The sequence below is a fragment of the Malurus melanocephalus genome, unplaced genomic scaffold (assembly GCF_030028575.1).
Source record: "Malurus melanocephalus ecotype Western Australia unplaced genomic scaffold, MMel_1.1 scaffold_13, whole genome shotgun sequence".
Classification (NCBI taxonomy): Eukaryota; Metazoa; Chordata; class Aves; order Passeriformes; family Maluridae; genus Malurus; species Malurus melanocephalus.
The window spans coordinates 798,797-821,573 of NW_026623245.1; the positions used below are offsets into that span (position 1 = coordinate 798,797).

Sequence of the window (22,777 nt, forward strand, 5' to 3'; positions counted from 1 at the left end):
AATCCATGTTTTCCCCTCACATGGGGTGCAACCCTCAAGGCCTCCCAAATCACTGTTTTCCMTTCATATGTRGTGCAGCCMTCAGRGCMTCCCRAATCCCTGTTTTCTCCTCATATGTGGTGCAGCCCTCACGGCCTTGCAAATCCCTGTTTTCCCCTCATAGGCAGTGCAGCCCTCAGGGCATCCCAAATCCATGTTTTCTCCGCATACAGAATGCAACCCTGAGTGCCTCCCAAATCCGTGTTTTCTCCCTCTATGGAGTGCAGGCTTCAGGGCCTTCCAAGTCTGTTTTCTGCTCATATCCTGCGTGGGCCAGGCCTATGCTGCAGAGAAATMCAGGTGGGATTCCTCCAGCACATCTTAGACTCAATAAAAGAGCAAGTGTGGAAATATTTGGGAAGGATTTGGCGGGGTTTTTAATGGAAATCGCTAGATTTGTGGGCGAAGCAGGAAAAACAATGGAGCTGGGAATAGGAGCAGGTGACGCGTCACCCRCACGGAGCTGTGCCAGCACCTGCTGGGTTTTATCTGTCCCAGGGTGTTTTTATCAGGGGAAGAAACATCTCTGAGGGGTTTTAATCTGATTTTATCGGTTATTTTATCTGCCTCAGGGCAGAGACTTTTTTGTCAGGGCAGAAATCATCTCTGAGGGGTTGGATCTGATTTTATCAGGTTTATTTTTCTGAGGGTGTTTTTATCAGGGCAGAAATCAACTCTGAGGGGCTTGAATCTGATTTTATCATGTATGTTACCTTGTCTCATGACAGAGACTATTTTATTAGAGTAAAAATCTCTGAGAGGTTTAACGTGATTTTATTGGTTGTTTTCTCTGTCAGGCCAGAGACATTTTCATGAGGGCAAAAATTGCCTTTGAAGGGCTTCAGCCTGATTTTATCATGAAGAAGATATTTTTATCAGGGCAGAAATCATTTAGGAGGGGCTTGAGCCTGATTTTAACCCTTTTTTATCTTTCTCGGGGCATTTTTATAGGGGAAAAAAATCCTCTCTGAGGGGTTAAACCTGATTTTGTTTCTGCTCCCAGAGCCCTTTCAGGAATTTTGGATGCTGGAAAGTCAGTGCTGCCTTGATTTGGGTGTGGTGGTAGCCAGTAATGGGAATTTCTCATCCTTTGGGATATCTTTTGCTATGTGGATGTGCCTCTCCCGGAAAAGCAGCCATCCCAACCCCCTGAGGAGCTTTCCCTCACATGCCAAAGGATTGGGCACCACAATCTGGAGAGAATTCTCTAAATTTGGTGGCGTTTTGCCTCGAAAAATTCTGGTTTCCTTTCAGGTTCTGGGATGTGGATGTCGATCCAGCAATAAGGATAAGTGGGAATGAGGGAAGGGCTCATCCTGGTTARTGTTTKAACATTCCTTTCTTCTTRCAGGATCCACACGGGGGAAAAGCCMTTTGTGTGTGATGAGTGTGGGGCCCGCTTCACCCAGAACCACATGCTCATCTACCACAGGCGCTGCCACACAGGTGAGGCTAGAAAACTGGGAAAAGACAACCCCCAGCATTCCAGGGAAGTAGCTGTCTTCAGAAAATACTGCTTTTTGTTCTTGTTTTCCTGGATAAAATGAGATATTGTTGTCTCTTAGGTAGGATTTGCCCAAGAAGGGTTCCTAAGGACATCCCACCATTTTATGCTGAGGGGGGATTGATTTAAACTGGATTTTGGGAAGAAATTCCTCCCTATGACGGTGGTGAGGCCCTGGAAGAATTTTTCCATAGAAGCTATGGCTGCCCCATTTCTGGAATTGTTCCAGGACAGGTTGCTTGGAGCAGTCTGGACCAGTGGAAGGTGTCCCTGGATATGGAATGATTTGGAACTGGGTGACCTTTAAAGGTCCCCATACTGAGGATAAGCTCTGGAATTTTTCTGGCATGTTTAAGAGCATTCCCAAAGCTCTGCCATTTTAATCCTCCATTTTCCTCCCTCTAGGAGAAAGGCCTTTCATGTGTGAAACGTGTGGGAAAAGCTTTGCCTCCAAGGAATACTTGAAACACCACAACCGGATCCACACGGGATCCAAACCTTTCAAGTGTGAGGTTTGCTTCCGGACCTTTGCCCAGCGGAATTCCCTGTACCAGCACATCAAAGTCCACACAGGTAGGGATGTRCTCCTTCTGTTGGATAAACACCCCTCACCATTGCAATATTCCAGCTAGGAATTCTCAGCCAGACTTTTCTCTGCATGGCTTGATGCATTGTGTTTTTCCATCCTCCTACTGCTCCTGAATGGCAGCAATTCCTGGAATGCTTCCATAGGCTGCAGAGATACTTGCATAACCTGCCAGGACCATTAGTGATGGAGAGCTCTGGTTTAGCTCTRAGCTCCTGCCTTAGCCAGAAAAGGAGGAAAACATGATTTGCTTCCAAACATGGAGTTTTTGGTGTGTTCAGAGCAATCCTGGTGTTGGGAGCAGCTTGGGGGTTCTTGCTCACAGAAGAGAGAATAAAGAGGARGAATATTTGGATTCTCGGCAGGACTTGAGTCTCTAATGGAAAATCTATGGAAAKATGGAGTGGCAGCAACACAGCTTTGAGGCTGGGAAGAACCTGCTGCCTCCAGATGGGTCTGAATGTGATAACATTCGTACCACTAGGATGTTTTCCCTGATTATTCCTTGCCCTCCAGGGGTTCCTGGGCATTGCCAGGGCACAGCAGCTGTCCTGTGCTCCCATTCCCACGCTCTCTCCCATGCTGTATTCCCAGGGGAGCGGCCGTACTGCTGTGACCAGTGTGGGAAGCAGTTCACGCAGCTCAACGCGCTGCAGCGGCACCACCGCATCCACACYGGGGAGAAGCCCTTCATGTGCAACGCCTGCGGGAGAACCTTCACCGACAAATCCACGCTCCGCAGGCACACCTCGGTAYGATCCCGCAATCCCGGAGCCCCACACACCGGGAGCACAGTCTCAGTTCATCGCCATCGTGCCTTGGAGCTGTGTTCTGTGGATGGATGGGTCAAGCCCAGAGGGAGCTTCCAGTTCAAGGGGCTGGAAGTTGGGGTTAGGTGGGATRTTGGGAAGGAATTCTTCCCYGTGAGGGTGGGGAAGCCCTGGTACAATTTTYTCAGAAAAYCTGTAGCTGCCCCATCCCTGGAAGTGTCCAAGGCCARGTTGGAGCATCCTGGTCTGAGGAAGGTGGGGGTGGAACTGGATCATCCTCAAGGTCCCTTCCCATYCCAAACCATTCCATGACTATAAAACACAGACCTTTTCTACTAGCTGGACAACCTTTCCCTGTCATTCTGTATTCAACCTTCTCTTTCCTGGTTATTTCTCTCCAGATCCACGATAAAAACACGCCCTGGAAGTCCTTCCTCGTCATTGTGGAAGGAGCAGCAAAGAACGACGAGGGGCACAAAACAGAGCTTCCTGATGAGGAATATGAGGTGTCCCCTAAAATCCCAGAAAAGCTGCTGTCCTTCCCAGAGAACAGCCCCTACCAGAGCCTGGCAGCTATGCCGGGAAGCGGGAATTCCAGTACGGACTGTAAGGCCTCAGGAGCACAGGAATCCCTGCTGGGAGAATTCACCGTGCTCCACACGCAGACAGACTCTGGGCAGCCCCAGCTCCATGCCCTGGTGAACATGGAATAATTTGGGATTGCCTCCTCCTCCTTAGGCTGCACCCCTTGTACAGTCCTTGGCCTGAGGGAAGCTGGTGGTGGGAAGCTAGGAAAGAGTGGATTTCCAGCTTTCCTCTGGAAATTCCTTCCCCAGCTCCATCTCCTGGTGGTCAGGCAGGSTGGCACTATGCCAGGGAATTTCTGGGAGTTGATTCCCTGGGAATTCAGGGGGTGGCTCAGGTATCTTGGTGRTGCAGGTTTGTTTTCCAGGGAATTCAATGCCACAAGGACAATCAGGAGAACCAATGTTTCTCCATGACATTTGCTGCATTTTCCCCAGTGGAATTCCATCCAGGAAAAGCCTGACTAAATTTGCTTTTCAGGAAATGTTGGTTTCTCTCTGCTTTTGCCAAAGATCACAGCAGTAAGGCAGCTCACTCCTTGGGAGGAGCTTGGGAGTTTCATTCCAGGAGTTTGGCGTCTCTGAGCAGCAAAAGAGGCAGGTGGGAGCCAAGCACTGCTTCSTTGGTTTTACAATTTCCTAGAAACTGGAGCAGTCTGGCACTTGGATTCTGTCAGTTCTCACCTTCCAGCTGCTCCAGCTCCCATGGAATTGGGCATTTAAGAGACCAAATATCTCCTGGAAAAAAAGTCTGGGAAAAGGCTCAGTTCAGAGGCTTTTCCTGCTCCATTTTAGCAGAATAGGATTTGGAGTTTTTTTTTTTTCCCTGGGCCAAGGAAGGAGCCTTGGGATGTTGTCCAACTGGGGCGACTCCTGTTTTTTGGGAACAGCAACTCTCTGCTGTGGTTTAATGCCTCAAACCTTGGGATCAGCTTCCCAGTGTAAAAACCTGCAGCTTTTCCAATTCCTTTTCCCTTTTCTTTGCCTGTTGCTGTAGTATTCCCACAGAAATTCCTCAGCTGAAGCTGTGAGCAGAACTTTGGGAAAGGTAAGCACAATCCAGCCTGGTGAGGTCCAGCAATAAAGACCCCCCMACACCTGTGGCACAGAGCTAGTTTTGGGATAAAGGGATGATGGGGGCATTCTCATGGAATTCTAATGTAGAAAAAAGGGAATTTTTGTACAAGAGGACATTTCCAAGAGGTTATATTTGAGATATTTATTCCTGCTGGAGCACAGTTATTCCCAGTGGAGAGGAGTTGTAGATATATTTAAAGGCTGAGCAGTTAGATYCGGAGCCAGGGAATGTTTTATACTCTGGGAATGTTCAGAAGTGAGTTACTCGTTTGAACTGTTCTTATTAAAATATGGAATATGGAGACCTTCCAGTGACCTCATGATATCAYAGGGGACACTTTGGGACACTGACAAGCTGGGGAAGTTCACCTCGAAAAGATACCCTGGAAACCTCACAAGGGGCCTGCAGGGAAGTGGGAGGGAATTCTTCATCAGGAATTGTAGGGACAGGACAGGAGGAAGAGAATGGCTTCACAGTGACCAAGGGGGAATTTAGGTGGGTATTGGGAAGGAMTTATTCCCTGTGAAAGTGGTGGGGCTCTGGAAGAGTTCTCCCAGAGAAACTGTGGCTGCTCTGTCCCTGGAAGTGTCCAGGGTCAGTTTGGGATAGTGGAAGGTGTCCCTGGAACGGGATGAGCTTTAAGGTCCCTTCCCACCCAAACCATTCCACAATTCCAAACAGGAATTGAAGGAATCACAACCCTTCCCCCAGCCTCCATCATCTCACTACACTCCAGCCTTTTGAATTTTCYGGAAAAACCACTTCTCCCTTCTTCCATCCATGATTTTCACTTTATTCATGTACAGAGTCACACCAAACATGATATTCTTGCTAAGGCCATTTCCTTAAATAAGTTTTCCAAGTAGAGAGTGATGGAAGTGGGGCAGGAATACAGCGGGAGTGGMAGAATTGTCACCTGGAAACTGTCACAACTCACCATGGATACAGCAGAGGACATGCTGGAGCTACTCACACACAACTACCAGGTGTAGGGGATGGAGTAACAGCCCTCCTGCTCCTCCTGTCCTACAACACTGACACGGGGAACRGCAACAGAACCTAAAAAACACCGGGAACAGTGGAGCCTCCCGAGCTGTGCTTCCCCTCATCCCAGCTCTGACAGTGCTGGACACCAGACAAAGCCATTCCAAAGGGCGCGAGTGAACTCCATGTGCTTCCAAGCCTGGAGCTGGGAAATCCTCCCCCCCGCATCCCAAGCCTGGGCTTTTCCATCTGWGTGGGATGGACACAACGACCTGTGGGAAATAAGAGATCGGGAAGGGTGGGAAAACACCAAACCAAGGAGAATTTGGCATGGATCAGGATTTTTGGTTTTCAGAACTTCAGAGCCCAATGAGCTAAGCCAAGCTCTATCCAAACCCAACATTCAAACCACAGTTTTTCCAGAGGAAAGGGGCTGGGGCTGCCTGGACCCTCCGGAACAGCCCTTAAGGAATTCCACTCTTCCCAGAGAGTGATAAATTGCACAAGTTCCCGACGCCTCCGACACATCCATGAACAACTAGGCAGCTCAATCCTCTCTCCTTAGCCACTCATGGTTAAAACASATCCATAAATTCCAGCAGGAATTTTTCAACCTTTCCAAAGCAAACTCTGCTTGCTCCCCTGGTACCTGAATTCCAGCAAAGCTCCCTTGGGATCGACACCCGTGTGCAGCTGAGGGGTCAGAATTAAGGGATCGTGCCCAGCACACGCGAAGGAAGAGGTACAAAAATAGATCCTTCCTCGGTGGAGGGAATGGGAATTTGGGAAGTGGAGGGATGGAATGTACCATGAAATCAAGTGGAGAATCAATCCAAGAAAGATGGAAACCAACCAGGACCTAGGGCTGACACCAATCCCAGCGCTCCTGGAACGCCTTTGGCGTGGTGGGGGTGTGCAGGATATTCCCAATTCCCAAAGCCTCTGGCTAGCACCACTTCCAGACCCCCAAAGCCAAGTGTATCCAACACTTGAGAACGGGAAAATGGGAACACAACGGGCTGGAAGCGCTTAYTGGTATTGTGCTGGCCTGGATGAAATATTTACATGCTGGAATCAACGGAAGAGCAGGAAAACTGGGAGCTGCGAGTGCAGGCACCGGGATGAGCGGGACCAAACCCGAGGAGGAGGAGGAGGAGGAATTCTGCTCCAAGGCCTTCTCCCACCTCAGATCCGCCCGGAGCGGCACCACAGAGTGGGGGCTAAAGAAACACACAGAGCCGTGGGAGTGGGAAGCGACGAAAGAAAGCGCGGGATTGGGTCGGGAATCCCCGAAAAGTCCTCGGGAAGGGCCCGCAGGAATCACTTGAGGTCCCCGTCGCCCTCGCCCTGGATGGTTTTCTTGATGCGCAGCAGCATCGTGGTGAGCCACTGATCCAGCCGGGAAATGGAGTCGAATTCCTTCACCTAGCACGGACAAAAACATGGATCAGGGAACGGGCAGGAAAGAGAATGAGGCTGGGAACAAAGCGGTGATGGGAGTGGGGGAGCGGTGGGCTTAGGACTGTCCTGGGGATAAAGGGAAGGGAAAGAGGGAAGGAATGCAAAGAAGGACAATAAAGGGAAAGTGAGGCAAAGAACATGGAGAAAGGGGGGGAAACAAGGGGAAAGAAGGGGAAAAACAAGGGGAAAGAGAGGGGAAAATAAGTGGAAAGAGGAAAATGTGAGGAAAAAAGAAGAAGAAGTGAAAAGAAAAGGAAGGGGGGGAAAAGAAGAAGAGAAAAAGGGGAAGAAGGGAAAGGGAACAAACTAAGGGAAATAGGGGGAAAAAAATGGAAAAATGGGGAAAAACGAGGAAAAAAATGGGAAAGGAAAACAAAAAGGAGGAAGGAAAGGGGAAAAAACAGGGAAAGGGGAAAAACGGAGGAAGGGCAAAACCAAGGGGGAAAAGTGGCATAAAAGGGAAATGATGAAAAAAGGGAASCGGGGGAAAAGGGGRAAAAAACAAAGGAAAAACACACAYGGAAGCAGGGGGAAAAAAGGCAATGGGAAAAGAAGGGAAAAGCCCCAGGGAAAAGTCTCTCCAAAYCCATCCAGGGCACTTTAAGCCCCTGTCAAACACCAGAGGAGCCAAAGCAAACCCAGGCAGGATCCATGAAAACCAGGTATGTTAAAGGAGGAAGCTGGAACCTTGCTAGAGCAGCTCAGCTCTCCCCTCTCCCCAGGCTCCCAAATATTGAACAGGGCACAGTCATCCCGAAAAAGAGAGGGAAGAAGCAGCATTCCCAAGTGAATCCATGAGTACTTACTGCCTCAGTGTAAGCCTCACTGTTCTGCTCCTCGTGGGCTTCCAGCAGTTTCTGGGAAAACATTGGGAAAAATTAGGGAATGCTCTGTTACTCCATGTTCCCACTCTGGCATCTCATCCCAGGGAGCAGAGATCCACATGTCCCATGGACAGCACCCACCACAAACACAGAAGTGGGCCAAACCCAGGGAAAAGTGAGGCTGMTGGCCTTGAAAAGATTGGGATAAAGGAGAAAGCTTCTGGAGAAGTGGAAAAGCCTCCCCGGTTACTCACTTTCAATAGCTTGCATTCCCGGGAATCTGTGAACGCCGGGAACATTTCTTCGTATTTCTCCAGTGCAAGCTGGAATAGAGAAGAGATTCCTTCACACACCGTTCCTGGTTTTTTTTTTTTTTCTCCAGGATTTGCCCTCCCATCCTCAAACTTGGGAAAGTATCCACCAGAAACCCAATGTGACAATGGMACATCAAGATTTCCCGGCACTCTGAGGAGGGATTAGAGATTTTGGGATAATGGCTGCAAGCCCGCTGAGCTTCTCCCAGCCAGCTGAGGATGGTGGGGAGGGATTGGGAATTCTGGGATAACTACCTTGGCATTCAGCTCATCCACGATGAAGTGGCACAGGGCAGCTTTGAAGAAATATTCCTTGGCGCTGTACTTGAGCAAAGGGTTATCCATTGTGTTTGTTCCCACCTGGACAAAAAAAAACATGGCAAAAGGAGCAGGAAAGRAAAGTCTGGATTAAACCAATTGAAATTCCTGAGCCACACAGCTGGGAATAAAAGGCAAGGAAAAAAGCCAAAAAGGTGTTGGGAAGCAGGGAGGTTTTGAACTCATCCCAAGGGAAGCCAGATTCCATCAGGCTGATCCCTCCTTGTGTCCTGGTTGATGAGGAAATGGGAAAACAAATCTATCTGGGAAAAACCTGTTCCAGGATTAASCCTCTGGAAGCACCAGGCAGCACTACCAGTATTCCCAGGTAAATATCCAACAAAAGGCTGAGTTGATAAATTTGGAAAAGGCAGTTGTAAATACATTCCAAAGAGGAGTGTTTGATTGCTTTCTCCCAGCCTTTTGCTGAAAACAACACTGAAAATCATGGATGTGGCACTTGGGGACACTTGGCCATGCTGGGGGAACAGCTGGACTCTGACCTCAGAGAGCTTTTCCAACCTAAACAATTTCATGGTTTTGGAAGTTTTGCAACCCCCCAAACCCTTTTCCTTGGGAAGAGGTGTTATTCCCATGGGATGTGGCTCCTCACCTGCTCATAGATCTCAATGGCTTTCTGGTACTGCTCCAGCTGTGCCGCGTACGCCGCCACCTTCAGCAGACAYTTGTTGGCTGAGCTGCAATCCACATCCCAAAAATCAGGCCCTGAATCCCGGGAATTCACCAGCCCACACCCCAGCACCACCCAGCACTCCTTCCCAAAGAGGAACCCACAGCTGGGATTGCCTTTGGAACAGTGGGAGTTAATAATGTGTTGGTTCTGGGAGTGTCTGGGATGGATCCCTGCTCCAGCCCTTCCCACTGGTCCCAAGGACTTGCCTGTTGGATTCCTCTCCCTTGTAATAATCCGCGGCCTGYTCGTAGTGCGCGATGGCCTGGGGACAGAAACATGGGATCAGTAATCCTGGGATAGAGCACCTCAGGGAACAGCACCAACATTCACAGAGAGAGGTGTCTCCACAGAGCAGAGACAAGGAAATAAATCCTTGACTGGAAAGTAGCACCTAAATCCCACCCAGTTTTATCCTRCAAAAGTCCAGCAAGAGATCCACAGCAGGATTCCTGCTCAGGGAGCTTGGAAATGGGACTGAAGGACTCAGTGCTGAAATAGGAAGTAAAGGTGACAGAAAACAGCTCCATGACATTCCCAAAGCGTTTTTCCAGAAGCAAACGCCGAGGTGGATTCTCACCAAAGCATTCTGCCAGTGCTGCTCACGACAGGGACATATGAGAGGCTTGGGATGGCTCCATGATTTAATTCCTCTCTACATGAGGCTTGGGATGGCTCCATGAAAGCCTCCAGGCTGGGAAAACCACTAACTCCAAATCAGGGCTGGGTTGCTCCTACACTGGAAATTCCAGAGATGGGAAGTATTGAGCTCAGGGCAAGGGAATCTCTGAATGGTTTGGGTTGGGAGGGACCTTAAAGATGATCCAGTTCCATTGGGGGAACACCCTCCACTATCCCAAGGCTTCAACTTGGCCTTGGACACTTCCAAGGGATGTGGCAGCCACAGGTTTTCTGGGAAAACTGTGCCGGGGCCTCCAGTGATGTCACAGATGACATCACCAGCAATGTCACCCATGTCCCCCTGACCTTCTCGATGTCCACCAGCTCGGCCTCATAGATCTCGGCGATGGTGATGTGGTGCTTGGCAGCGATGGTGAAGCGGCCCTGGGGACGGAAGAGAAGCGGGATGAGCTGTGGCATTCCTGGGAAGCCGCGCGGCATTCCCGGGAGCGGGGCCTTACCATGTCCGTGTAGATATCGATGGCTGCGTTTAAGCAGTTGATGGCCTCTGCAGCGTGCGTGAGAGACAACAGGATCAGCCACAGCCCATCCSCAAATCCCACCCCGCAGCCAATCCAGGGGACAGCTACTCACACAGTGGGGTCTGGAATGACTTCAGCCCCAGCACCCGCAAAGGGAACAGACACTGGGATTACCCAATCCTGAGTTTGCTGTCTGCATCCCCCAAAGGAGCAGATTCAAGGGATTGACTCCAAAAGGCTGCTGCTTTCCAGGGAATTTGGGAGTTTTACTCCTCTCGAGGGTTTATCCACCCTGACTTTGTTCCTGTATCCTGGGATAATGMTGGTGGGAGATGGGGGTTTGCTTCCAGACCTATCTAAGGAAAGGGAGATTGGAGGCTTTCCCACAAATCATAACTAGGTTGAAAGAATCCCAGATCCTTTATTYGCATCCCAACAAAGGCCAGGAGTGGGGAAAACCTTGGGGACATGGCAGGGATCCCACTGGGATTCAGACCCGGAACTGCCAGAAGCCATTTCTCAGGAGGCCATTCTCTAAAGCCAAGCTAAACCAGGATGAAAAGTGACAAAATTCCCAACACCCTGCAGCATCCCAAATCCCAAAAAACACCAAGAGGAGATGCCAGGATGGTGCTGACCTCCCTGCATCATCCCAAAGCTCCTTCTGAAAAAGCAAGAATGCACCTCTGCCACCACTGACCACTTGGCTGGGAACAATCCCAGATTCCGCTACCGGAATCCACTCCCCTACCTTGCGGATCCGCTTTTTTGTAGGCATTCCCGGCATCCACAAAGCTGGTGGCAGAGTCGTGTTTGCTCTGGAGCTGCATGTGCAGCTTGGCCGCCTGGCAAAAGGCATTTCCTGCCGCTGGAAAAGAAGGAATACCGATCCAGTGAATCCCGGGAATAAGCGGGAACGCACCGCTTCCAGGACCTCGGGAGATTTAGGGATGAAGGCTTCCCAGTAGGATCATCAGCTGTCATTTTAAAATTCATCCCAGATCCTTCAGCTCACCCTCTTTAGTATTTAAACAGGAGGAACTGCAGGGATGTAGAGACCATTCCCCATGGAATAACCCACAGGAAGACGTTTGGGCGGTCCCATATCACCCAGGATCAGTGATGCCACCCCAGATCCTAAGATTTGGACTCACCRCTCCAGTTTTTGGCGATCTTGAACATGTTGGCAGCCCTGGTGTACATCTCACAGGCTTCCTCCACCCGGGTGTTGCCCCTGGAATGCAGCAGGAATGGTCCTGAGGCCAGGCCAGGAGGCAAGATGGCTCCGGAGCSAAAACCAGGATTGGGAATCTTGGCCTCTCCAGGCTCCATGAGGCTGATCCCGCCCCTCCACCCCCACCATGTGAAAACACTGAAGGGAGGACACTKGATTTGGGGGTTCTCCCAAAATTCTGAGATGCCAAAGGTCACTGTTTTTGGTAGGGAAATACAGATTTTTCATGGAATCCCTGGAGAAAAGRAGGCTCCGGGAAGACCTCCTGGCTCTCCACAACTGCCTGACAGAAGCCAGATGGGGATCAGGCTCTGCTCCCAGGGAAAAAAAGGAATCCCAGCATCCGTAAGACTGGAAGATCCCTCGAGGCAATGAACCCCCCATTCCCCCAAAATCCATGTCCCCAAGTGCCACATCCACACTGCTCTTAAATCAAGCTCACAACAGGGATTATTCCATTTTCTTTTCCGTCCCTTGGGAACTCTAGTGYTTTTTTCCCCCTCTCTCCCTCTGGCAGCCGGCCACAGTTGGTTTGGAAGCACAGGCGGGATTTTTGGATCACTCCTTGCCCTTGGAAGCTGCCTCTGGCACAAGCCAAAGCCAACAGAGGCAGCACCAGGAAACGCTACACCTGGAAAGGCCTCCGGAATCAGGAGAGTTCCAGCCTTTTAATCCAAAAAAAAAAAAAAAAATAAAGGAGTAACAGCTCTTGTGCAAGGTGATGGAGTGATTCCAGGAAGAGCCCAGGTGGGAAGAAGGCATTTGGCCAGGCACTGGGAGGCTGGACATCCCGTTTCCGGGAAGATGCCAAGAGCCGAGTCACCCTCCCCACCCACCTTTTCTTCCTCTTTTTTTTTCCTGCATCTATTTTTAGTCCTGAAAATTAAAAATTCTCCTCTCAAAATCTCTGCCCATTGCCTCCAAGGATTTTCAGGAATTTGCCGCTCGGATTATGCCCCTGGAGCAGGCCCTGCCTGATTAATCTGCCAGAGGCCGGAGAGAAATTTCTATTTAAAACTTGTGGATTTTAGGGCAGCCACAGCCGATTTTCCAGGCTGATGGATACAAACACCCAGACCCTTAAGGAGCATTACTCTAGGAATGCTCTTTCCTTTAAAAAACTAAGGAAAAGCAGGACTGAGGTGGCCAAACCATCCCGTTTCCAGACACACCCCCAGGAACAGCGACTCTGGAGTAGCCAGGCCCAGGRAAAAGGAAGCTCTGCCATTTTCTGGGATAGCGCCGGCCGCAGCCGGAGCGGAGCCCCAGGGTGCCGATGTTCYCTGGGATTTTGGGAGAGCCCATCCCTGCCAGGGCGAATCCCGGTGCTGCGGAGGCTGGAAGATAGTTCCCCCCGGGATAAAGCCGGGATGAGCGCGGCGCCGGACGCGGGGAGGGGACAGGAGCCGCAGAGGCCGAACGCGCTCGTCACATCCCTGTGACCATGGATGGCCAGGAGGGGCTGCTCCAGGGAGATTGGAGTGGCAGGGGAGGGATTGGAGCGGGATGGGGAGACTCCGTGTGCCTCCTCCTCGTGCCCTGACAGGGAAAAGGAAGACCTTCACTRGGGCCAGGAACTGGGAAAAAGGGGAAAGAGAAAACTGGGAAAAAGGGGACGAGGTAGAAGATGGGGAAAGGGGCAATGGGAGACGGGGCAGATGGAGAAGATGGAGAGGATGTAGCAGAAGGAAAAGGGAGGATGAAGAAGATGGGGATGGGGGCGAGAAAGAAGATGGGAGAGTCAGAAGATGAGGAAGTGGGGCAGGATATAGGGAAGGGGGCAGATGTAGGAGATGGGAAGGCAGGGTTAATGGGATGATCCAGGAGCTAAAGCGGAGCAGGAACTGGGAATGAGTGTGTGAAGGGGCTGGAAGGGCGACAGGAGACGGGAAGCGGGTGGATCCACAATCCAAGGAAGGTGCAGGAGCCAGGGAAGGGGCGGGGGGGAGATGCAGGAGATTGGAAGGGGGGAGCAGGGCATGGGAAGGCGGATGCAGGATCCGGGAAGGGGGAGCCGCTCACCCGAAGAGCCCCCGCAGGAAGGAGTGCGAGCCCTTGACCCGCTTCTCGGCCTCCGCCATGAGCTGCACGGCCTCCCGCTCCTTCCCGGCGCTGTCCATCACTCCCGCTTTTCCTCCTCTTCTTCCTCCTCCTCCGCCGCGGCACCGGGAGCGTGGCGTGCGCGTGCGCGGGGCGGGACGCGCGCAGGATGCGGGATCCGGCAGGGATGCGCGGTCTGGGAGGGAGGAGCGGCTCCTCCCGGCGGGTGGAACCCGCGCAGCCGCGGGTTATTCCCAAACGGGGGGATTCCGTTAGGAGCTTCCTCAAAAGATGGCAGTGCTTAAATGCGAGGGAATGGAAGCGCGGATCCAGATTAGTGCTGGCGGTGCGATCTGRGTCAGGTCAATCCTTATCCTGAAGGTTATTTATGTTACTCTGTGACTTCCCAGGGAATTACCTCACCTGTAACGCAGGAGAGCTGAAGCTCAGAGTCCCCGGAGATGGGCTACACTGTCTTGGGAATATTCCACACTAAGGATAGTCAGGAGAAGGGACACCTGTGTCCTGTCCCCGTTACCTGAGCGTACATGGGAGTTGCTCAGCATTGTCCTTGGAAGGAGTGAGCCCTGTACGGGGAAAACTGGGATATTCTTGCCTGATCCCTCCCCTGCGCACCCGGGCCGARGGAATTCCATAACCCTGAACAACCTCCCGGACTACARCTCCCGGCGTGCCTCGCGGCCGGCGCGCAGCGCTAACGCCACTGCTCCGCGACCGCTGTCTCCAYGGCGACACTGGCGCATCCCAGCGTCGCTCCCATGGGAACGTCCCACACAGCGTCCCGGGAACGGCGGGAACTGGGGAAGGAAGACTTTGCACTCCCCCCGGCTCCGCTGTCCTGAATCCCTCCCTGGAAGGAAATGCCAGCTCTGTAGTGCCGGGAACACCCTCTGATCCCCCGGGAAAGGAAATCCCGGCTCCGGTGTCCCTGGAATTACAGGTGAGTGACCTGRTTTCAGGGCTGGGAGAAACTAAAGCCGGCAACATTTCCCAGGACAGGAACTGTCAGACACACCCAAGCTCGCTGGGAAAACCTGGAACTGTTCCACCCTGGATCCTAATAATCCCAGGGTTTTTTCCCTTTTCCAGGCAGGACAACATGGAGCCTTTCTCTCTCTCTAAGCTCGGGCTCTCAACAGAAAACAAAGCTATCCAGGGAATTCTCTGCCCCATGGCTGTGGAGCTCTGCCACCTCCTCCTTGCCCTGGAACGGGAAGATGGGATTTGCCTGGCCTTTCCCAATTTAGGGGAAAAGGCAGAAAAATTAGCCAAAGCCACGGAGGACCTTGCTGCTGTGGCAAGGAGGTGAGTTGGATGGGAGTCTCCCAGGTGGATTTGAGGGCTGGGTAGAGATGGAAAAGAAGGTGGCAGGAAGCCTGCATATTCCTAGAGAGGTGGGATTGGGAGTGGGGAGTAGACAGAAGCACTGAGCCAGTCCTTCCCTTCCAGGCTGTCCGAGGATTCCAGCGAAGAAGRGAGCATGGAGATGTGTCCCATGGGTGAATCCCTGGTCCAGGCTGGGAGGGACATGGTRCTGGCAGCATTTCAGCTCCAGGAGCAGCCAGACAGCCCCTGGCACCGGGAGCACCTGGCAGCAGCCGCCAAGAGGATCCTGATGGAGACAGCAAAGGTGAGTGGGACACAGGGAAGGGATGGGAGCTGGGGGATGGGATCTGCTCCCATCCAGCAGATCCATGGAGCAAACCACTCCTCCTCCCCTCTCCAGGGATGGAATGGGAATTCCTGAYCTGAGTGGATTTCTGCCTTGTTTCCTGGCTAGATCCTTCAGCTGGAAGAGGCTGCAGAGCTGAGAAGGATAACAGGGGCTGCCAACTGGCTCCTGGAATGCCTGAGCGTGCTCCAGGATGCCCAGGACACTCCAGGGCTGCTGGCTGCATTCCAGGCCTTTTCTGAGGCCATGCTCCTGCTGAGCAGCCTGGCAGTCAAGCACCTCCAGGAACTTGGAGATTGTCCTGGATGGAAGAGCTTGGCCCAGACCCTGCAGCTCCTCCATAAATGTGTCCCACTGATCCACGCGGCCAAGCACGGCACCCTGACATATTCCAAGGATTGCCAAGCTGACCTCTCCCAAGATTCCGTTTTCCAGCTGACAGAGAGGACCATCAGAGAGCTCCTCTCCCTGCTTGTGGAGCCACGGGACAGGAGCGGGATCTTCTCCCAGCAGGTGAGCAGGCTCCTGGCTCTCCTGTCCCACCCAGACCCCCTGCGCCTCTCCAAGGGTGGGTTCAGCTCCCACTTGGAAGCCATCATTCTCCATGGAATGCTGCTGGCAGAGTCATCCAGGCTGGATCTGCAGCTGGAGCTGGTGGAATGTTGCTGGGCTCTGCTACAGCTGAGGAGGAGCATCTGCAGCCATATGAGCCAGAGGGAGGGACAGCCTGGACAGAGCCAGGGAGAACATGGACTGSAGCAGGAATGTCACAGCATGAGGGAGCAGCTAGAAAACCTGGACCGGGCAATGCTCAGGGCCACTCTGTGCCAAATCCTGGATGGATTCCTTGAGGAGAAAGAGCCTCTGAGGCAGCTGGTTGAAGGTGCCCTTAGGCWTGCTGGTTGTTCAGGATGTTTTCCAGCAGGACCAGGAGGAATTTTAAGGAAGCTCCAGCCCCTCATTGCCGCCTTCTTCAMTAAGGCCCAGCAGATGCTCCAAGCRGCCAATTTGGTCCTGGCCAGGTGCACCGAGGCCCAAACTGCCAGGGAAATCCAGGAGGGGGTGAAGCACCTGCAGAGCCTCCTGGCYAGCCTCCCTTCCCTGCTCATGGAAACAAGTGGGAATACCATGGAGCAGCTCCAGGCCCTGTGCTATGCCTGGGCCAGAGCCACCAGCAGCCTCCTGCACTGCTTTGAGAAGACGATCAGCATGAGGGATCTCCTTGAGTTATCCATCCTGGAGCTGGCCAAGCACAAGGAGTGGTGTGAAGCAGCGCTGGGACACTGGGATCCAGAGGGATTTTCCTGGCATGCTGCTCACCTCATGGGCTGGGCACGCTGGGTGGTTGGAGCCACCACCCGGCACGTGGACAGGGCCACAGATCCCATCTTCAGGAACGGTTTGCTGGTGTGGGTGGAGCAATTGGCCAACTCCATGCTGGAGCTGGGAGCAGTCACAGCCCTCCTTCCCAGAAGGTTTTCCTGCCTCCAAAGCCGGGATGCCTTTTCCCACGCAGTGAGCCACCTGATGGACTCTGCTCTCCATGTCCAAGCTGGGCTGGATGGGTCCAACCACCCGGAGATCCTCAGCCCGCTCCGGGAGCAAGTGCGGAGCACCAAGGAGGAAAAGGGGCTGAAGCTCAGCCCGTCCCACACTGGGACAAAAACCAGCACAGATGAGGCAGCATTCCAAGGAAACATCCAAAGTCATCCATCTTCACCACCAATGAATTTACACCTGGATCCATGCAAAGGGGATACACACCCTGTCATCACAGCTCTCCTGGAAGCATCCCGAGCCGGTGACACAGACACTGTCCGCGCTGCTTGCTCCATCCTGCTGGAGCTCTCCGATGGCTGTGTGGAAGCAGCACGGGAAGCACTGCCCGTGGCTGAGCCCCCCCAGCTCCGGGTGCTGGAGCAGCACCAGGATATTGCAGCACTGACACAACGGATCATCAGCCTGGCTGTGGAAATGGCCCCCAGGCAGCTCCAKGCTCCAGGCAGGCTTCTCCAAATGGCACTCAGTCTCTCGGGAAGGATCTGGGAGACTCAGGAGTGCCTGGCAGCTGTGGCAGGCTCTTGGAATGGTCTGGCCCAGCAAGTGCTTGGGTTTATCCTGTCAGGTGAYTTTCCAAGAGGGAAGCAGGCTTTGGATGAGACCATGCTGGGTTTAGGGGGAGCAGTGCAGCTGGCAGGAGACATTGCAAACACAATTTGCAGTAAGGAAAATCCCAATCCCTCTGATGTCCGGGAGAGCTTTCTGCAGCTCCAAGCCAAGTTTTTCCATGCTCAGCTGAACACCAAAGTCTTCCTGGAGAAGTCAGCATCCTTCAGGGAATCCTRTGCATTGGAAAAGGCCATCCTGGAGCTGCACAGTGTCCGGTGGGCCATTGGCATGTGTGTCCTGCTGGATGCTATGGATCAGTTTGTGGGCAGGGATGTCCTGTTCCTGAGGGAGCTGAGCCGTGCCGTGAGGAACAAGGTTGGTCCACGGAGCCTCCTGGCTGCTGTGGCTGAGAATTCCCTGAGGCTGCAGGAGGCCGCCCGGCTTTCCTACTTATCCTGCCCTGGAGGCTGCGATGCCAGAGAGATCCTGGCRCTCCGAGAGGAGATACAGGTGCTCATGGAAGCGTTGCTGGATGTCTCCAACACCCTTCTGCTCTCCCCACTGCCTACTGCCAGCTTGGCCAGCCGCTTCGAGCTCCTGCAGAGGGATGTGGCCCTCAGGGCCAAGGCATTGCTGCTCCATCTGGAGAGGGTCAACATGGATCAGCTGCAGCTCATCCAAGATGTGCTTGGAGCAGCCCTGTCCACCCTCTCCCAAGAGGAAAGGGAGAGGAGCAAAGAGGCTTTTGAGGAGAAGGCAAATCAAATTATGGCTGATGTCCAGTGGGTAAGGAACACCCTCCGGGATGCTCTGGAGGCCAGCACTCAACTTCCATCACAGCCCAACCTGCTCACCTTGGCTGACCACCTCCTGCTGCTCACAGCTGATGTGGTGGAAAGCACCCGCCAGCACTGCCAGAGCCACCAGGATGCTGGGAATCCCTGCCAGGACACTGAGAATTCCCTCCAGGACACTGGGAATCCCCACCTGGATAGTGTGGTGTGGTACTGGGCGGCCAAGGCACACTATCTTGTGACACAGCTCCGGRTTATCCATGACRTTGACAGGGACATCCTACGGCGCCTCATGGAATGCCTGCAGGGGAAATGYTTGCCGAGATCACTCAATGGCACARCCAYGCTCTCCCCAGCCCCAGARCCCACCGAGGCAGCGGRAATTYATCCATGCAGGAGTGGAGGAGCGAGTGGAGCCATGCAGGAAGTGGCTGAACTGGTACAGTAGCTCTTTTCCCTGGCAGGGTGTTGGTCAGGCCGGTCCATGCTGGTGCTCCCAGCATGGAGCAGGAATGTGAGGGATGCTGGCAGGGCCCTCTGGAGGTCAGCAGGCTGACCCTGGGCCACTCGGGCAGCTCAGGTTGCTGGCAGCCCTGGATTCCTGGATATCCGATCAGCCAGGCACTCCTGCATCGTTACAGATGGGGGTGGGGGGCTGGTCCCACTCTCCCTCACTTCCACACATTCCCTCTGGGAATATCAGTAACTCCACTCCCACAGGTGTCAGGAACTGGGAAAGGTTTTGGCACAGATCCAGATCCCTCAGCAAAATGGTTTAGAGCTCTAATTGTGCTCAGAAGTAATTGCACACTATSAGCTTGCAGCACACCCTATTCCAATTTGGAGATGGCTCCAGGGGCTTTGGATTTAGGGAGAAGCCCTGGTGGGAAGGTGGAATGGATCCAGCAGGGGGTGGGCAGCTCTCTCACCAGCTTTACTCACCAAAATCTGCTTCAGATACACCCAGGTGGTGGAGGAGACTCATCATCGTCGTGTCCACACATTCCCGACCTAGAATCTGCTCCATTATTTTCTCGACAGCACTGGGATGGCCCTTCCAGCATCTCCCCTGCAAAGCAGGAGAGAGGAAATGGTGACATGCAGCAAGGTGGCCCCAGCAAGGTGTCCCAGGTCACCCAGGACATGGCCACAAGGATGCTCCACATGGCTCAGTTCCTGCGGAAGAAGGGCCCCATTGCGGTAGGCAGCGTTTCACCCCTCCGGTTTTCCCTTAGGATCATGACAGCTCCATCCCAAATCCCTGTGCTACCCAGCTCTTGGGAGAGTGGCAYCAGCTCTGTTTATGCAAAATATTCCATATTCCTTCATCCTGGTTGGCTRTGAGCTTGGCATCCTTGTCCTCTCCTCAAATGTACTTGAGCCTCCTGGACCCTCCCTGTCATTCTCTCTCCAATCCCATTGATTTTTTTATCCCATTCCAGAGCAAGGAGCAGCTTGTTGCCTGTGCCAGGCAGATGGCTTCCGAMGGGCAGGTAGTTGTTAAGTTTGGGAACATCCTTGCCAAACACTGCCTGGATCAGAGATGCTCCATGGAGCTGCTCCGTGCTGCCGAGCACACCCAATCCATCAGCAGCCAACTCAGCATCGTGGCCAGGTGAGCTGCCAGCAGATGGGATCACACCTCCCAGGGTCATCCAAGGGAGATCCCTTCTCCAAGGGATGTGGGTGGTGGTCACCAGAGGTCCTTGAGGGAGGTGGGTGTTGCCCAATAGTTGAGGAACAATTTAGAAAGCTCCCTCCCCTCCATGGGTTTCCCTGCTCCGATGGCAGAGGGGACAAGCTGGGCTTGGAATGACAATATTGTTAGCACATCCAATATCCTTCCAATAAAATCCTTTTGAATGTCTTTGAAGGGTGAAAGCAGTGACTAGGGAGAGCAAGGCCTCCTCTGAGCTGCTGGTGAGCAATGTGCAGAACCTGGTCCGAGCGGTCCAGCACGTCCTGAGGGCGGCCGAGGCRGCGTGTGTCAAAGTGAGTCAATCATGGAATCAATCCTGGAATTATCTGGGTGGCAAGGGTTGCTCCAAGCCCATCCAACCTGGCTTGAAACACTTCTGGGACGAGGCTGCCATAGCTTCTCTGTGCCAGGACCTCACCACCCTCACAGGGAAGGGTTTATCCTTAAGAGTGAAGGCTGACGGCACCAATTCCATGCTGTGGGAGTTCCTCACACATGTCTTTCTATGGGAGCTAGGATCTGGTTGGTGTRGGACTCCAACTGGAGCAAATATTTCTCCTGGAATGTTTTTATTTTGTGCCTTTCTTGTTTCCTAAGCCCATCCTGCATAATCCCAGGCATTGACTCTGTCCTTAAAGTCACCTTTACCTGGTCCATTTCCCACTTAATTTTGGGATCATRGAGTACCTTTATTTGGAACCAGTCCATGCTATCCTGTTTATTCCCAAAAGCCAAATTCCCAAGTTTCCCATGCAGCTGCCATCAATGGCCACCTGATCCAACTGTAAAGTCTGTGAGAGCAGACTTCTCCTGAAAAAAAACTGGAAAACAAGTGCAAACACCACCAGCCTCTCCCTGAGACAGCGTTTCCACCTGAATCCCATCCTCCTCTACAATCCTTCTGCTTTTCCTGTGATCAACATCTCTTTTTTTTAAAGGAAACACAAATTTTCTAGAGTCCCACAATCATCTCCAGAGATGACAAAGCTCCTACTGTGGTTAATTAAATTTAAAACTTCCTCTATTTGTCCACTTTTCACTTTGCTGATGYCAGCCTGGATTGATTAACTAATTTTGACTGTCTAGATTTCAAAGTCCTTTATGACCTGGAAATTTCCCTTTGGAAATTTCCATGCTTCTCAAAAACTGCCCTCCTTTTCTCTCCGTCTAAGAAGCTTTGGAAACATTTTGAAGCTTTGGAAGCATTTTGAAGCATTAAGAGGTGGTGATGCTGTGTGGATCATGCACACATCAGCACATCCCAATCCTTCCATCATTTGGGATGCACAGGGATATATTAAAGCAATTCTTTTGTCCCATAGGGTTTGAGACAACCCTCAGCTGACCCTGAGGAAGAAGAAGTTGCTGCTTTCTGCCAGCAGTGGAGGAAAAACCTRATACAGCACAGAGCCAAGGAGGCTTTAAATTCCGACCGGGATGCATTAGGGCTCCGAAAGACTCGGGGGGCAAAGGCTGAACCCACYCTGATGTCTCTGGTGCAAGAACCCCCTCGGAGCAGGAATATCCCGAAGCATCCCATTCCTAGGAAAGGACACACAGTCATGGACAGACACCTGTAAATCCAGAGGGGTTCCTTGTCCCAATGGCGTGGGAAGCAAAGGAATATTTTGCAGTATGAAGAACTAATGTTGGAGTTTTTCATCATGGCAGGAAAATCTTGGAACAAGCTACATGGGGAGACCAGACATCTTCTGGTGAGTGTTTTATCCCYAGGGCTGCAAACACCAGGTGATGAGATGGGATGGTTGGGTCTTAGGAGCATCCTGATACAGTGGGAGATGCCCCTGCCCACGGCAGGGGGTGGAATGGGATGAGTTTAGGGTCCCTTCCCACCCAAACCRTTCCYGGATTGTATGATCCAGAGATGCTCAGGCTTTCTGCAGTCTTTCAACCTTTCCACCTTCCACATAACCAGGGATACAGCAGTGGGGAGCATTTTCTCTCACCTGCTGGTCTGATCCTGCAGGTTTCTTTGCAAAATCCCAATCAGCCCCAGGATTCTCTTCTATCCTGAGTAAAATGTTCAATCATATTGATCACTCACCTCACAGCTTCCAGAGTATCCCAGACTGGCGCCAGCGGCTGCTCCTGTATCCTGGTTCTCCACATCCACCCTTTTCAGCCTTAGGGTCATGAGTAGTCTGATGGAAATGCTGCTCCATCCTGGAATTCTGCAGGAAAGGTGGAAATGAGCCTTCCTTGTGGAAGACACAATCCAACACCACAGCAGATCACAAGTGGCTCCATGGTGGCTGCAGCCCATTCCAGCCCACCCTGGTTAGCCCACCTTCCTCCCAGCCACCTTCCCCATACCAGGAATTCCATTACTTGCACGGTAGCAAGGAATCTTCTCTGTATTCCAAGGGAAAGCAGCACCAGGTACACTGGGGACTCTGGGAAGCAATCTGCAGTGGATAAAGGAGGGAGAAGGGGTGGATGGAGGAACCAAGAAGCTGGAATTGAAGGAAAGAAGGAATTACACATGGAGACAGCAGGCTGTGAGGACTCAGAGGCCTTTGTATCCATGTCCTGTTTCCACAATATTTTTCCCTGTTGGTTTGTTTTTTTGAGGAAAACCTTTACCAACCACACCAGTGAGTAGATGATGAAATAATGGACTAATAATAATAAAGGACTAATGCATTACTCCAAAGTAACAACCTAGTTCCATGTCTTTTATCAACTTCTCCTACTCAAAAAAWTAGTAACATTAATAGAATTAATGCTCTGGAAAATCAGGAAGGCAAATTGAAACTGTGATTGCYTCTGGAGATGGCTCCTCTGCCGTGCAGGAATCATCAGCTTCCCTTGGCTCATCCATGCAAGGCAAAAACTCAGAATCTGGGATAAACACTGCTGTCCCAGTGAAAG

General features: G+C 52.2%; 3 protein-coding genes across 4 annotated transcripts in view; 2 read left to right on the forward strand and 1 right to left on the reverse strand.

Moving 5' to 3' along the window:
* The window catches only part of GZF1 (GDNF inducible zinc finger protein 1), a 7,381-nt gene extending 3,080 nt beyond the window's left edge, over positions 1–4,301 (forward strand). Inside the window, exons 3-6 of the mRNA XM_057381867.1 lie at positions 1,391–1,485; positions 1,949–2,116; positions 2,724–2,881; positions 3,301–4,301. Coding sequence (XP_057237850.1) covers positions 1,391–1,485; positions 1,949–2,116; positions 2,724–2,881; positions 3,301–3,612 — 733 coding nt within the window. The 3' untranslated portion in view covers positions 3,613–4,301. The remainder of the gene's footprint in view (positions 1–1,390; positions 1,486–1,948; positions 2,117–2,723; positions 2,882–3,300) is intronic.
* A 1,029-nt stretch (positions 4,302–5,330) lies between these two features.
* NAPB (NSF attachment protein beta) lies at positions 5,331–13,848 on the reverse strand. 2 transcript variants are annotated; one of them, XM_057381908.1, is made up of 11 exons: positions 13,573–13,848; positions 11,471–11,550; positions 11,068–11,184; positions 10,296–10,342; positions 10,141–10,218; positions 9,363–9,418; positions 9,076–9,160; positions 8,400–8,504; positions 8,085–8,153; positions 7,813–7,863; positions 5,331–6,970 (listed from the first exon to the last, which is right to left on the reverse strand). In XM_057381908.1, exons 1-11 carry the CDS (start codon positions 13,668–13,670, stop codon positions 6,866–6,868), a joined length of 891 nt encoding a protein of 296 aa, XP_057237891.1. In that variant the 5' UTR covers positions 13,671–13,848; the 3' UTR covers positions 5,331–6,865. The 2 variants fall into 2 exon arrangements, with proteins under 2 accessions (XP_057237891.1, XP_057237900.1); XM_057381917.1 differs by lacking the exons at positions 10,296–10,342; positions 13,573–13,848 and having other exon boundaries at positions 11,471–11,528.
* Positions 13,849–18,592: 4,744 nt separating this feature from the next.
* On the forward strand, positions 18,593–21,470 carry LOC130582936 (vinculin-like). The gene is made up of 5 exons (XM_057381928.1): positions 18,593–18,625; positions 19,228–19,386; positions 19,629–19,801; positions 20,061–20,178; positions 21,208–21,470. Exons 1-5 carry the CDS (start codon positions 18,605–18,607, stop codon positions 21,463–21,465), a joined length of 729 nt encoding a protein of 242 aa, XP_057237911.1. The 5' UTR covers positions 18,593–18,604; the 3' UTR covers positions 21,466–21,470.
* The last annotated feature ends 1,307 nt before the right edge of the window (positions 21,471–22,777 follow it).